The sequence below is a fragment of the Sapajus apella genome, unplaced genomic scaffold (genome assembly GCF_009761245.1).
Source record: "Sapajus apella isolate SASKATOON/1434 unplaced genomic scaffold, GSC_monkey_1.0 scaffold1, whole genome shotgun sequence".
Lineage (NCBI taxonomy): Eukaryota > Metazoa > Chordata > Mammalia > Primates > Cebidae > Sapajus > Sapajus apella.
In genome coordinates, this window is record NW_022436941.1 from 64,407,627 (window position 1) to 64,423,216 (window position 15,590).

The following is a 15,590-nucleotide window of genomic DNA, read 5'->3' on the forward strand; positions in this document are numbered from 1 at the left end:
TTCTGATATGAAACTGGCATGTCTGAGACTACTTAAGACTATGTGTCATAAATTACACTCACGGTTGGCTCACGAAGCCCTGTAAAGTATACATGCCCCACCAATCAGTGACAGTCTGTCCTCATTGCCAGTCTCATCATAAGTGAGGTCAATAATTTCCTCTGGGGAACACTTATGTATTAGGAGCTTCCCAGAGATAAGAAGCTCTGTGCAGAGATGTTTTTAACCTCTGAGCATCACTTGCACTCCCACCTGGGATCCTTTACTCCTGTCTGGAGTAAGAGCCTCCATTTATCTAGGAGGAAGCTGCCTCTTCCCAGGACTCAGGGGTGCTGCTCACTTTGGTCCCTAGCATGCAGTGCCTTGAATGGTACTCAGCTGGTACAGTCTCTGTCCTTGCTCCCCAGATAGACTGTAGGCCCTGCAAAGCCACGACTCTGTCTCATATCAGTGCTTCCCAAAAACAATCACCTGGAAATTTTTTTAAATTACAGATTCTGATTCAAGCCTGGGGTGGAGCTCGAGAGCCTGCATTTCTAACAAGCTCGGAGGTGATGTGCATGCTTCAAGTCCTGAGACCACACTTTAAACAGCAAGAACTTCTGTCTAGTTGAATCATCAGTAGTTGACACTGGGACTTACCCACAACGGCCACCGAATAAATACTGATGGTGAAGGGGATCAACTGTTGGCTCGTTGCAAATGGTGTTAGAAGAAGTCAAACTCAAGGCTCATAATTCAGATAAAGAAACTGCCAGAGTGGGTCAAACGTGACCTTGCTTGAATTATGAAAAACATTTTACTAGTTATGGAGTAATGCCACTGTAGATGATTTAATCAGTTATAAACATATTTAACTTAGTAAACCTTCAAAGCAGGAAAAAGAGACACACCAGGAATTACTATATTTCTCACCTGACATTATTTCAATCTTCAAGCAAAGTTAAGAGAAACTGAATCATGCTTCAGAGACAAGGTAATACAAATATGTTTAGAAAAACCTCAGGGAGAACAAGTTGGTGAAATATCTCTCCATCATTTCAGGAATAATTGGCTTGTACTCTGACACAAACCTATCCTATATTTAATATATTAGAAACATGTCAGTCTTCAGATATACTGTTTAAAAGAAAAGACGCAATCTAATCTGGGCACATATCTAAATCTGGATACATATGTGTTTGCTGTATGATTCCCTCTACTTTGATATGTTAAAGGTTTGGGGTTATGGTTCTGGCTGAAATGAAGTAAACACAGTCCACTCTGTGTCTCCCACTGAAACAAAATCTCAGGAAAGAATCCATGGAATGTACACCTACTATGTCACACAAATTTTAAATTAAAAAAATTTTTAAAAGAATGTATGGAACAGCTGAGGACTCTGTAAACAGTAACAGGTGGATTGGGGGAAAAAATCAGAGCTCAAAGTAAGAACAATCCCGCAGTGACTTTCCTGATTTTTTTTTCCTCCCATACCTTCCAACTTGGACCCAAGGCAGTGCAAATCATGGAACTGTGCCCTGGGCACACTCAGAAAGGTTTCCAAGAGAAGCTCTCTTGTTCTAAGGAGGAGAAGGGAGCCGCTATAGAACAGACAAAGTAGGAGAAATTCTCTGCTTCATTTTTCTCCACTGGCCCTGCCCCCTCCTCTGAGCCAAGCCCCACTCTCAAAGCTACAATTTGACAGTGGCAGGGTAGCAATAGTGGCTGGGCAAGCACCTTAAACTCTGACAGTGGAGAATCTTTCTCTCTGACCAGAGGAACTGTGGTCATAAAGCAGGGTGCAGGGAGAATCCGTGTCTCTTTTTTTCTCTCGTTACCCTCCCCTACTTGGTCCTGGAGGCAGACTTTTTTATAGGAAGTACACAGCAGAGCTGGGAGACTACAGCCTTGGCTTTCCAGCCAGATGACCAGGAAAAGAAGTCCGGGAGCTGGAAATGAAGGGGAGCTGATCATGGACAGAATGGAGCTTGAGAAAGGGATGGCATAAAGTTGTGTGTGTGCTCCTGGGTTTACCCCTGAGCTGTACACAGACAGACGCTAGACAGCATGACGAAGGCTTGGAGAACTGAGCTATGGAATACACACTACCTAGGTTGCAGACTGGTCCCTGGATGGTACACACATGGGACAGATCTGAATAGAACTACACAGGTTTTGAAAACCCTAAGTAAGGGCTGGGCACAGTGACTCATACCTGTAATCCCAGTACTTTGAGAGGTTAAGGTGGGAAAATTGCTTGCAGCCAGGAGTTCAGTAACAGCTTGGACAACATAACAAGACCCTGTCTCTACAAAAATAAAAAAATTAGCTGAGCGTGTTGGCACATGCCTATACTCCCTGCTACTCGGGAGGCTGAGGTGAGAATATCCCCTGAGCCCAGGAGCTCAAGTCTGCAGTGAGCTGTGGTCATGCCCCTGCATTCCAGCCTAGGCAACAGAGCGAGACCCTGTCTCGAAAAATAAAAATGAAAAAGAAAAGAAAAAGAAAACTGAAGTGACATTGGTGTCAAATGGTGTTGAAACAATTGATCAGGTCATCCATAGGCAAAAAAAGAAAAAGAACAGAGAGTCTCAGCCCTACTTTATTTCTACCTTATCTGTACTACAATTAACTCAAAGTGGACCATAGATGTTAATATAAAACACAAGGGTTTAAAAACTTTAGAAGAAAAATATGAGAAATCTCATGACCTTGAGTTAGGCAATCATTTTTAGATATAACACCAAAGCAGGATTCACTTTTTTTCAAATAGGTAAACTGTACTTCATCCAAATTAAAAACTTTTGCTCTTTGAAAAACACTGAAAAGATAGGGTACAGACTGTGAGAAATATTTGCACACCAAAAAGTATTTGCATCTAACAAAGGACTTGAATCCAGAATACATAAAGGATTCAACAGTAAGAAAACAAAAAATCCAATTTTTTTAAACGCTCAGAAGATTTTTGAACAAACACATCACCAAAGAAGATCTGCAAATGATAAATAACACATGAAAAGATGTTCAATGTCATTAGCTATTAGAGAAATGAAAATTAAAACCACAATGAGATGCCAACACACCTATTTGAATGGTTGAAATGAAGGGGGAGAAAATGACAATACCAGGTGCTGATGAGAATGTGGACAAGTAGAACGCCATTGCTGGTGGAAATGAAAATGGCATAGTCTGGTGTGTGCTGCGTTTTATGCCGCACGAGGGTTTAAAGACCTAAGAGGGAACAGCGGCGGGATAAAGAAATACACACAGACAGACACATAGAAAGCTGGGCCGGGGGGTTCTGAAAAGCCTGTGATTATAATTCTTACACTTCAGTTAACATACTTTAGCTAACAACTATTTTGCAGCAAGGTTAGTGAGAGCTGGTTATCTTTTTCTAGGCCTCTCTGTTTTTCTCTGAGACATACACATTTTCCTACTATGGTTTTACTTTTCTGGAGTTTACCCAAAGTTCACAGCAGCCTTGCTGCTGATCCCCCCACAGGGGGTGGGCTACTCTGGCTCTCTATACATAGTTGCTCTCAAAAACAGTCTGGCAGCTCCTTGTAAAAGTTACACATACACTTAGTATATGACCCAGTAATCTCACTCCTAGGTGTTTACACTAGAGAAATGAAAACTTGCGCTTACACAAATACTTATACATGAATGTCTATAGCAGCTGTATTTGTAATAATCACAATCTGGAAGAAAAAAAAACACCTTAATGTTCTTCAGTTGGTGAATGGATCAATAAATGATGGTACATCCATAAACTGGAATAATTGCAACAATAAAAAGGGAGAAGTTATTGATACATACAAAAATATGGATGAACTTCAGAGGCATTTCGCTGAGTAACAGAAGCCAGTCTCAAAAGGTCATTTATGTGGCATGCTCAGGAAGGCAAAACGACAGAGACAGAAAGCAGACCAGTGGTTGCTAGTGTGGGAGATGTTGGTTACAAAGAAGTGTCATGAGGGAATTTTTTGGGTGATGCAATTGTTGTGCATTTTGATTATTTATAGTCATACAAATTTGTACAAATATTTTTGTTTGTTTTTCTGAGACAGAGTCTCTCTATGTCTCCCAGGCTGAAGTGCAGTGGTACAATCTTGGCTCACTGCAGCCTCCATCTCCCAGGTTCAAGCAATTCTCCCACCTCAGCCTCCTGAGTAAATGGGATTATAGGCGCCCACCACCACATTTGGCTAATTTTTGTATTTTTAGTAGAGACGGGGTTTCACCATGTTGGCCAGGCTGGTCTTGAACTCCTGACCTCAAATGATCCACCTGCCTCAGCCTCCCACAGTGCTGGGATTACAGGCATGAGTCATAGCACCTGGCCACACACAGTGTTAAAAACTCATAGAATTGCATACCAAAAAGGAAAGTTAATTATAAAGTGTATTAATCCAAAATTAAAGTAAAATAAAAGGATACTGTATCAAGTTTTCAATGTAGAAATAAGAATACACTTGGATAATCTTGCCTATTAACCAATGTGTCTTTTGTAGGCTAATATTGCAAATCCTAAAATATATGTTCCTTAATTACTACAGCCATTAATACAACTAGTTACACTCACAGTCAGAGTTCTTTCAGTGCCAATTTTTAATTCTGGTTTGCCAATGTAACAAACTACTTGCCCACCAATACTAGTGCAATAAACTAGAAAGGGGTGTGCCCCAATGGTGACACAAAGAGAAACTCTCATCACTGTCGAGTCTAGGTGTTGTGAATGACTGCCAACAAGACCAACAAGGTGACCAATTGGTATTATGACCTTAACCACTTGTCTTCCAGAAATGTACAAGGTACATACTAAACCCAGACCTTGTGAGATAGGAAGGTAAAGCAATGCTGAACATTATCCTCCAAGAAGTCACAGTCCAGAAAGAAAAGAGAATACCTCTGTGGGAATCTTCCGAACAGTTTAAGAATCATGGTCCTTTGTATTAAGAGCCAAGAACTTTAGAGCAATGCTATCATCTTGTTCCGCAACGTGAGATGATGAACAGGATGTCGGGTCTCTTCTGTTGGTTTCCTTGTGCCATGGTACAGTATTAAATGAAGGTGGGAAAAGTAGGTGAAAAATCCTCGGTGTGGGTTTTGAAATCTAAGCAGATAAATAGTTACGCTAACAGCATGGTCTCTGGAATCAGACAGGCTAGGTCCAAATCCTGCCTCTACCCTTCTTAGACATAATTTTTTGGGCAGGATATATTTAATCTCTCTGTCTCAGATCCTCATCTGTAAATGAGTTACTGTAATAATACTTTTCTTAGAGGGGGAGGATTATTATCAAAGTTTTCTAACTTGTGCCTGGCACCTAGTACCTGTTTAATAAGCCTTATTTATGATCAGAGAGTTCATAGGGCAAAGTCAATATTTAATGTCTCTGAGGCCAGTTAGCTTCTTCCACATCCCAGATTATACTCTGGACAATGATATTCTTTTTACAGATGCATACTATTGGCCATAGGGTCAAAATGAGAAAAATAAGCAAAACCCCAAGTCCCATAAGTAACGGGTAAACAATTTAGTTCCCAAATTCAAAGAGCAGATATGTATATATTCTCTAAAGAGACCTTTCTAAAATGAGCACTCCCAATTAAAATATTTTGTGTGTATGTGAAGAAAAGATGTCTGGAGTGATCAGATTCTCCCTGTCCATTGGTTATGCTCCAACTTGTCCTACTCAATAAAGATGAGCTTACCTTATCAGCAACATCCACCCTGGCCTTGTGTTTAAGCAAGAAATCCACTGCAGATAAATGATTTCTCCCCACTGCAAAATGCAGGGCTGTGCGGTTCATCTGCAGAAGCATAATTTATGTTTTTAGTCATCTGATCATTATTTAGCCTTTTTAGGTTTCCTGTTTCTTGAATGGCTATATTTTTCTATCCAGTGTTTCTATTTTGATAGTTTGGCTCCACTCTTTACCTTTGAAAGTTATGAGAAGTGTGTCCAGCAGAATTCTGCCTTCATTATGAGATAACATCAGAGAATTTGCCAATCCACTGAAGAACACACCTCAAGCTAAAATTCTTGTTTCAGCTTATATTGTATTATATTGTAACATTATGTTGTAGCAATATAAGGGGTTTTGCCTAGAAAGTAAAAGTTGGATTCCATCCTTATGCAGTCATTAATAATGGTAAAAGTTTCTGCTTAGAATATATTAATAATGCATAGCAAAAATTTACCTAGAGGTTCAATCCATTCATGTTCGTTCTTCTGTAAGTGTTTGGACTGTAAATTTTACTGAAGCAAATAAATTCCTTCTAAAAGGAAGAAGGAAGGGAGGAAGGAATAAAAGGAGCAAGGAAAGGAGGAAGGAAAGTAAGACAGAGAAAGGCAGAGAAAGAAAGCTATGACTATCTTTTGCTCCAAAGAAAAGTCAACATGGTGCTCCTGGGATGCCCACAGACAGTCTAATCCATTTCAGAAAATGGAAGTTTTGCTTGGAAGTGATATGTGTCACATTTCTCATATTTTAGGCACTGTTTTTGCTCCCAAAGAAGATGTCTGGTCATGGTTTTACTATTCTTTGTTACACATAAGTAATTTTAAAAAATGAGAACTGATTAAATATTTGACTTTTTTGGTACTGTCTACCTAAATAATAAGAGAGGCTTTCAAAAGAAAAGATATTTATTTGGGAATAAAGCATTGCAACAGAAATATGCATATAATAGCAAACTATGTGTGTATTTAGAAGAGTAAAAGAAGACAAAGCTTTTTAAAGGAAAAAATAAGGAGGATTACATAATTGTTTTGAAATAATTATCCTTTGCTACAAAGTTTAACAACCAGCTGACGCCAGTCTGAGATTAGAAAGGCAGTTGCTGGGCAGATGTCCTTGCAGAAGTATTTTTTGTGCAAGGCTGTGATGACCTTTGTGCAAGGTTGTGGGTTTGCAGTCTTTTGTGATAGTTTTTGTTATCAAGTATACAAGCATGAGAACTCTGTCTTCATGGCCTTCCTCAGCTCTGTTTGTCAAGGTTTTCTTAATATTGGTGACCCCATTTTGATTCTGAAAACTTTTACAATAGCTAACTCAGTGATAAAATAAGTTTGACAAAACATGAGTTATGGCTGGGCATGGTGGCTCACGCCTGTAATCCCAGCACTTTGGGAGGCCGAGGTGGGCAGATCACCTGAGGTCAGGAGTTTGAGACCAGCCTGGCCAACATGGTGAAACCCCGTAACTAGTATAAATACAAAAATTAGCCAGGCATGGTGGCACACATCTGTAATCCCAGTTACTAGGGAGGCTGAGGCAGGAGAATTGCTTGAACCTGGGAGGTGGAGGTTGCAGGGTGCCAAGATTTCACAATAGCACTCCAGCCTGGGCAGCAGAGCAAGACTCTGTCTCAAAAAACAAAACAAAACAAACAAAAAAAAAACCCATGAGTTACACGGCTCCATTATGTCAACTTTGGGCTTATAAGCTCCACTATTAACTTTATTTGTGAATAAGGATGTAAGCCAGAATTTCACCCAAAATAATTCAGTAAAATTATTTATATTTAAAAAATCTCCATCATCACGGATTTTAAGGAACTCTACAAGTAACCATGTCAACAATTTTCTGTAAACAGTAAACAGGTATCATTAGAAAGTATAATACAATTCATTAGTTCATAATAATTTGCCACACTGTAAGTTAAAGTGTATTAGATTGTACTATCTCTCCAAGTACTTTAATCAACTTTTAAAAATGTTTAAAATAACAGAAAGTTGTATATGGAAAAATGTTAAATGGTTTAAATAATATACTGGAGAATCTATTTCCTGCTACATGGAAAAGTGATTTTTGCTTCACTTACTCCCACAATTAACCTTCCATGGTCACAATAATCTTCAAAGATATCTATCCATAAAAATTTTTGAAACTATGCAAATATTCCCTTCAAAGAGACTTACTTACTTCTTTTGTTTTCCCTCCTTTGCATTTTTTCTTTTTGCCCTTCCTTGCTTTCTTGATTTGTTTTTCTTTTTGTACCTAAAATTGTTATGCTACAAAATTTTGCTGTTTTCCTATTCTAGGATATCTATGGAACATGAACACTATATACACCCATAACACATCACACACACGCATTATACACACAGAAATAGCAGTCCCCACACTCATCCCCACACATAAGCACAAACCGCCCCGCACATGCACAACATTCTTCCACTGCACATGCTACGTGATTTCAGATTCTGCAGCTTCAGTTTCTAGGGCCTCACTGCCTGGGACAGAGATAAGTTTTGTGGAACCTGAGTTTAGACTATTTAGGAGTCCTCTTTAAAGCCAGAGTCAGAAAGCTTAACTAATTGCAGTTAAAATGCCCTACCTTTTTCAGATTTTACAAACTTACATAGTCATAGGAACATATTACTAGAGTCCTCTCAGTGCCTTACAAGGGGACTGTGCAAGCAAGGGCCTTGAAGCTTATGCTTCATTTACCATTAAATCCACCTCTGCCACACCCACCTTGAACCACTCCACAAATTGTCCTAAGCAATTGACACAGCCTTCAACCTTCACTTTGATAAACCTGGCCTCAAAGGACTATCAGGAAATCCTCACAAAAGCAAGTAGCAGAGAATCCAAATTTATGGCAGTGGACTTTCCCTCCGCTAAAACCCAGGCACTTAAAGAACAAGTAAGAGCCACGTTTTAGATAAGGTCTCATTGTCCAAGAGGTAGATACACTACATTTCAAAACCAGTACAATGAAAATCCACACACGCCTTTAGATTTTAAATTTGGAGAAACAGAACCACAAAGGACATCATTGGCAAGAAAACAACCCAGATTATATAGCAAAAAATGTTCTGCCTTTCCAGAATGTGTGAGGCCAAACCGATCCACAGGCGACAATCCAGGACTGAGTCCAGGCCCGTAACCCTGACAGCTGGCTTTACTGCCCACCCACAGACTTTGCAGAGATATGCATGAAGATTCTGTGCACTCCCCCTCTTGTAAGAGGAATCAAAACACCCAGAGCCTCTTCCACTGTTTGACTCCACTTTTTAGCTTAAACACCCCGGAAGATCTCCCTTATCTCAGCCAGCACCATGATTTTTATTTTTATTACTATTTCAGGTGTCCCATGTAACCCAAGCCATCACTGGGGTAGTCACTTGCCATATTTATGACTTCTACCCGCATTGTTCACAGCATTAATGTTAACCTTCTTTTCAAACAGCTTCTCCGTAAGATCCAAATTATTGCTTTTAGCAGCATTCTGAAAGCTTCTTTCATTTGGCAGTACTGAAAGCAAGCAAGCAAGCAGGACTGAGGGAATTGAAGGAGGCCAAAGAGAAAGCATATTTCATAGGGCAACAACAGCCTTGAGTCTTTCGCATTTTGCTATTTCATTTAGGACATGGGAACTTTGCTTCAGTATCTTATAAAACTGCAGTATCGAGATTCCACATTCTCCTCATGCTGCAAGGGTTTCCACACCCTTAAAAATGTTCCTGGCCCCAAACAAAACATTATTCATGAGGACCACCCTGAAGTCAGCATTGTGGTATCTGGCTTAGAAGGTAAGCAGGTGGCCATAGACTTCCCAGGGGGCATTGTTTGTAAAAAGCCTTGTACAAGATTAGACGGGGAGGGGCCCAAATGCTCCATACAGCTTACAGAGATAAAACTGTTGTCTTCTGAACTCCATACAGACATCAGGCCTGCATGAACAAAATTTCAAAATGCAGCCCGTCATACACACAGACACAAAGGTAAATGGGATGAGAATGTTTTATTCTCATTTATATAAAAAGACATAAAAGTAGATTCACATCTACTATAAACATCACATTTCACACACATATACACATTCAGATGGTAGGCTTTATTAACTATCATAGAGAAATTACAGGATTTGAGTTTTTTGTTATGTAGGGGAGTAGAGGGCTCTCAGAGGACCGCCCAGCATCAGGGGATAAGACCAGAATTGAGGATAAGTAGGAGTCAACCACAGACCATCTCCAAAAAGAGAGGTTTTTGTAGATGGGTTGCTGCTGAGTAGTTTCCCAAGGGTTTGTTTGTTTTTTAAATGATACTATCATGACATTCAATGTTCCCCAAATTTTTGCTGAAGCAAAGACCCTTCAGAATACTGCCAAGTCCAATCAAAGACCAAGGAGTATCTTCTTGGGAAATATTGTCATGGGCTGAATTGTGTTTCTCCAAAATTCTTATGTTGAAGTCCTAACCCCAAGTGAGAGGGCAGACCCCTCCCCTGCTTGCTCCTGCTCACGCTGCATATGAACTAGCAAATCAATGAAGCCAAAAGATTGTAAGGTCAGATGTCCAGCCAATGGACAATGATATAGTTTCACCTCAGTTTCTCCTTTAGCATTGTAAGCCTATAAAAGGAGAAAGAAGCTGCTTTTCAGGGAGCTCGGTAAATGAGGCTGTAGTCCCCCCACAGCTCCCAGCCGAATAAAAAGCCACTTCTTTCCCCAGTTGGGTGTTCAAAAGGTTTGTGTCTCACTTTTCCTGCTTCATGAGTACCTCAGAATGTTGCCTATATTTGGAGATAAAGCCTTTAAAGAGGTAATTAAGGTTAAATGAGGTGATGCGACGGGGCTCCAATCTGATATGATTGGCGTCCCTATAAGAAGAGAGATTAGGACACACACACACACACACACACGCACACGCACACGCACACGCACACACACAGAGGGAAGGCCGTGTGAAAGTAGGGAGAAGATGGCCATCTACAAGCCAAGGAGAGAGGCCTAAGAAGAAATCAAGTTTCCCAACATCTTGATCTTGGACTTACAGCCCCCACAACTGTGAGAAAATAAGTGTCTGTGGTTTGAGCCATCCAGTCTGCTGTACTTTGTCATGGCAGCCTGAGCAGACTCATATAGATTCACATGTTCATTCTTTCTATTACTTGGATCGTTTTCTTCCTTCCTACCCCCACTCTTGTCACTATTCTAGGTGACTTCAACCTCCTCATAGATGATTAATCCAACACCTTTGCCTCTTAGTTTCCTGACTCTGTCACCTCTAATCATCTTCCCCAGATCTGACCTCAGCCATCCAATTTCAGAGGCACATTCCTGAACTAATCATCACTCAAACGGCACTACTTCTGAAATCTTGACTTCCAGAATCCTATTCTTTGACCACAACTTCTCATCCATTCAGCTCAGCTGCTCCAGTTCTCCAAGTCCAGAAATTCTGCAACCTTATTAAGTTCTCCAATCCACAGTTCTAACCCCTTTTTCATATTCTTCATCCCTATATCCTTATTTCTCTCCTTACCATGTTTACAGTCCATGGTGCCAGACTGTTTTTGCTGCTATAACAAAATACCTGACTCTGAGTAATTTAAAAAGAACAGAGATTTACTTCACACATTCAGACCATACCACATGGTCCATCTATGAAATCACTTCTATGCAAACGCTTACCTCCCTCACCAATCTTTTCCTCCATTAGACTAGTTGGTCAGGATCCTAATTCTGAGACCAAATCCAACTGCTACTTGCTTTATTTCTGTATCTGAACAGCTAAATGGTACTGAAGAAAAACACACAGCGATGCTATGGTAGACATTGCTAGTGTTCATCAATATCTGCTTCTTCTCTTCTACCTGGTCACATGGGTAAGCCCATATCCCAGCCTGGATACAGCTAGATGAGATCTATCCAATGGACTAAAAGCAGAAGTGATGGCATGTCACTTTGAGGCTGAGTCAGTGAAAAGCCTGTGTCACCCTCCAGGTCTCTTTCTCTTGCCTTAACCCTGGAAGTCACGTGTATAAATGAAGGAGGTCACAAGATAGTGGTACCTTCATCAACTTGGTATTTATTGGGAGACAGTTCTCCCTGGGTCTGTCACATTTCTTCACATCTTCTAAGCAAAAGCATTGACTGGCTTTGTTCTTTACTATCTTTTCAAGGATGTTTGTATAGTGAAAAGCCTTTGAAAATAGAGATAATATCTTCCTCTGGAGCAAAGGGCAGGTCTGCTTGCAGCCTTTGAAGAAAGCAATGATAAGCATGCTTACTGACTATTACAAAAGTTTTGGGTTCCGTAAGTGCAGGATTGTTCTGTAACACAACCCACTGTGTGTGCAAGTGTCATTGGGCATTCCTTACATCTCCCTGTAGAAATTGGGGCTTGGAGAACTAAGACAAATGCTAACACTGGCTACTGCTACTGCTGTGAGTAATGAAATCCATCATCTCTAATCCAAAAGTGTCTTCTGCCAGCATCTCTATCACCTAGTAAGCTAACTTGTGATATTACAAGGAGGGTAAAATCTCAGTCCCTTTGTGACCCTTGACACCTGGGTTCCTGAGAGACTAAGAATATGAGAGACCCTCTCCAGCCTATTTTGGACATGCTACACAAGCAAGAAATATATATATATTTTTTTTAATGTAGAGATTTAAAAGGATCGCTGGCCTCAAGTGATCCTCCCACCTGGGCCTCCCCAGAGTGCTGGGATTACAGGTGTGAAACACCACATCTGGGCAGAAATAGATTGTTTTTATGTTCAGTCACTGAAACGTAGGAGTCATTTATTGCTGCAGGAAAAGCTTACTTTGTCCTGACAGATACACATGCTAACAGGTCTCCTAAATTCTTCCCGACTAATCTCAGCACTGCTAGCTAGCCTCTACATTTCCCTAGTCTTCCCTTCCTCAGCATGTCACATCCTTTCCTTTCTCCTCAAATATCTGAATTTGCTAATCTACCTGATTTACTTCCTCCCACTACCATCACCTAATTCTCAGTTACTACTACTGCCTCATAGTGAAAACAGAAGTAATAGGACACAAATTCCCACATCTTCCCACCTAGGCGAGTCTACCAACTTACCTTCATTTATACAGACAGGATGAAGCATCCCTGTGCCTAGGAAAGGCCAACCTCTACGCTTGGGCTCTGGATCCCTGCCCCTCTTATCTTTTCAAGTGTTTCATATGTCAATCTCCTGGAAATTATCTCTTCTTTCCTCTAGATCACTTAATCTCTCTCCAGTGGATCACTCCCCTCAAAAAATATGGAGTTGCCATAATCCCGTAAGTGTAAAAAACCCTCCCTTGACCCCGGCTTCCTTTCCAACTGCTGCTGCATTTTTCAACTTTCCATTACCCCAAACTTAAGTACTCTATAATTGTTGTCTCCATTTCGTCATCTCACAGTCTTGTCTCAACCCACGCTAATCAGACATCTTTCTCATCCCTCCACTGAAACTGCTCTCACTGAGGTCACTCCGTCTTGCCAAAACCCAGTCATCACGCCTCTGTCACGTGCATTGAGCTTTTGGCAATTGGGACGCAAAGGAACACTCCTTGTCACATGTTCTTCTCTAGTGGTCTGGTAAACCACTCGTTGCTTTAGAGTCCTTTTTTATTGGCTCTTTTTCCTTTGCTTGACCTCCAAATATTAGAATGCCCTAGGTTTTATATAAAACAAATGACCTGACGATGCAGGCATGAGTCCCTTCATCTTACAGATGAGGAAACTGCGATCTTCAAAATTTACACCACTTGCTCATGCTTTGTAAGTGATAGAACTGTCCCAGGCAGCCTGAGTCCAACCACATCACCCTGTCTCATGGCCTTCACAGCACTTACTATTACCTTAAATTACCTTATTCATTTATTTCTATACTTATTTTATTGTCTATCACCCCTCCACCACAACAGAATGTTCCACCAGAACAGGGGTTGTCTTTTTCTCTCCATGCCTACATCTAGAACATGCCTAGCAAATAGTTAAGCCCTTGAAAATATTCCTAGAACGATTGAATGAACATTATATTGAGGAATTGGTGTACAGCTTCCAAGCCTGGTTTAGGAAATAAGGCCATCCAGCTATCAGACTTGGATGGTGTGCCCCGTCTAGAGACTTGAGTCCTGGGAAGGTTGAGGTGGCAGAATCACCTGAGCATGAGGAGATCTGTGATCGCACTACTGCATTCCAGCCTGTGCAACACAGCAAGACCCTGCTGGGGAAGGGTGGGGGGTGGTGGTGGGGGAGGGAGTGGGGAGAGAAAGAGGCTTGAATCACTTTCAACTTTTAAACTGTTTAACAGCTGCCTCAATTTATTCTATACATTATTCCCAAGGCATAGATGATCCACTCCATGCTTTAAGAACTTAAGTGCAGAAAAGTTAAGTGACTTATTTAAAGTCAGACAATAAATCGGCGCATAGTCACGATATAGGAGATAAGAGCACGGAAACTCTTATCTGCAAAAGGACTTAATCGTTATTTTTAAAAGCCTCCTCCTTAATTCGGAAGAATAACACTGTCCTTCAACCCACAGTACATGGTAGGGGTGGATTCCAAAGCTGAAAACCAGCCAACCAGGAATGCAGCGGTGGAGGCTGGGACTCGGGGTCCCAGGGAGGAGTCGCTCCCGCGGCGACCGGAGGCACTGCACTGGGTACCTTCCCAAGTCCCTTCGAACCAGCCCGCCCAGCAGCCTGATTTTCTGAGACCTCGTCCCGGGACTCACGGAGCTCGTGTCCGGCAACTGCCGGGTCCTCCTCTCCAAGCCCCTCTCGCTTCGGGATGCGGGACCGGCCCCTCTCGCTTCGGGATGCGGGACCGGCCCCTCCAAGGCAGGGCGGTCGCGCCCCTCAGGTCTTCCCTGAGCCCCTTGGCGGCCGCAGCCGCCCGGAGCAGCAGTCCCCTCGCCGTGGCCCCGTGGCCCCGGGTGCGGCCGGCGGCGTCCATGGTCGCCTCTGCGGACTCGTTGCGCGGGACCAGACCCAGACTCAGACTCAGGCCCAGGGCGCGGGGCTGGACGCAGGCAGGTGAGCCCGGCCGAAGCACAGGATCGAGTTCACTCTGTTGTGATTCGCTGAATAACAAGCCCCTGGTTCCCTGTCCTGGCTTGGGCCGGCCTGGGAGAATCCGCCCTCAGGTGCGGCGTGCACTGTGCTAAATTTGGTTCTCCAGGAAATAAAACGGCCTGAGAAATTTACAAGCTCCAATAAACTCCCAGCTCTGCTCTACCACTTCTTTCTACAATTTTGAGAAATGTCAAGGTTGAATTTATAACCAACACTATTGGAACTTCAATATTAAATCATTTCGAAATGGACTTCCAACATTTTCTTTCGACTAAATTTCTCATTTGAAGACCATGCAATTATATAATCTTTCCTGGCGGATTCTTTTGAAAAGTGAAATAATACAGAAGCAAATGAAATTCTGACCCCTCCCCCAAATAAACTTCAAATAAGAAAATCAGATTTTCACTTATTTTGTATTCTTACAAATTTACAAAAGAGGTATCATTTTAATGTAAATTATCTAATACGAATGTTCATTTCAAACTTGGCAGTTTTTTCCTTCAAATTACTGTGCACCACATTTGAGGCATTAAATTCAAAACAATGTTTCCTTATCAATGTAAAAACAAACATGACAAAATATTATTTATTGTAACAGAACACCACCCGTAACCTCAAACGTTCCCTTTATAAAAAAGTGAAATGGGCCTAACGTTTTTAATAGGGACATGATAAAAACAATAGCAGATACATTGAATTGAATATTATGCAGAAATATCAGACAATGTACTAATATGGAAAGTATAATATGTAAGTGGAAGAA

At 41.4% G+C, this 15,590-nt stretch overlaps 1 protein-coding gene across 1 annotated transcript in view; it reads right to left on the bottom strand.

Annotated features, from left to right (window-relative positions):
• Window positions 1–14,981, bottom strand: part of ANKDD1B (ankyrin repeat and death domain containing 1B) — a 54,877-nt gene extending 39,896 nt beyond the window's left edge. Inside the window, 4 exon segments of the mRNA XM_032278179.1 lie at window positions 5,703–5,801; window positions 9,154–9,257; window positions 14,485–14,557; window positions 14,559–14,981. Coding sequence (XP_032134070.1) covers window positions 5,703–5,801; window positions 9,154–9,257; window positions 14,485–14,557; window positions 14,559–14,705 — 423 coding nt within the window. The 5' untranslated portion in view covers window positions 14,706–14,981.
• Window positions 14,982–15,590: the final 609 nt, after the last annotated feature.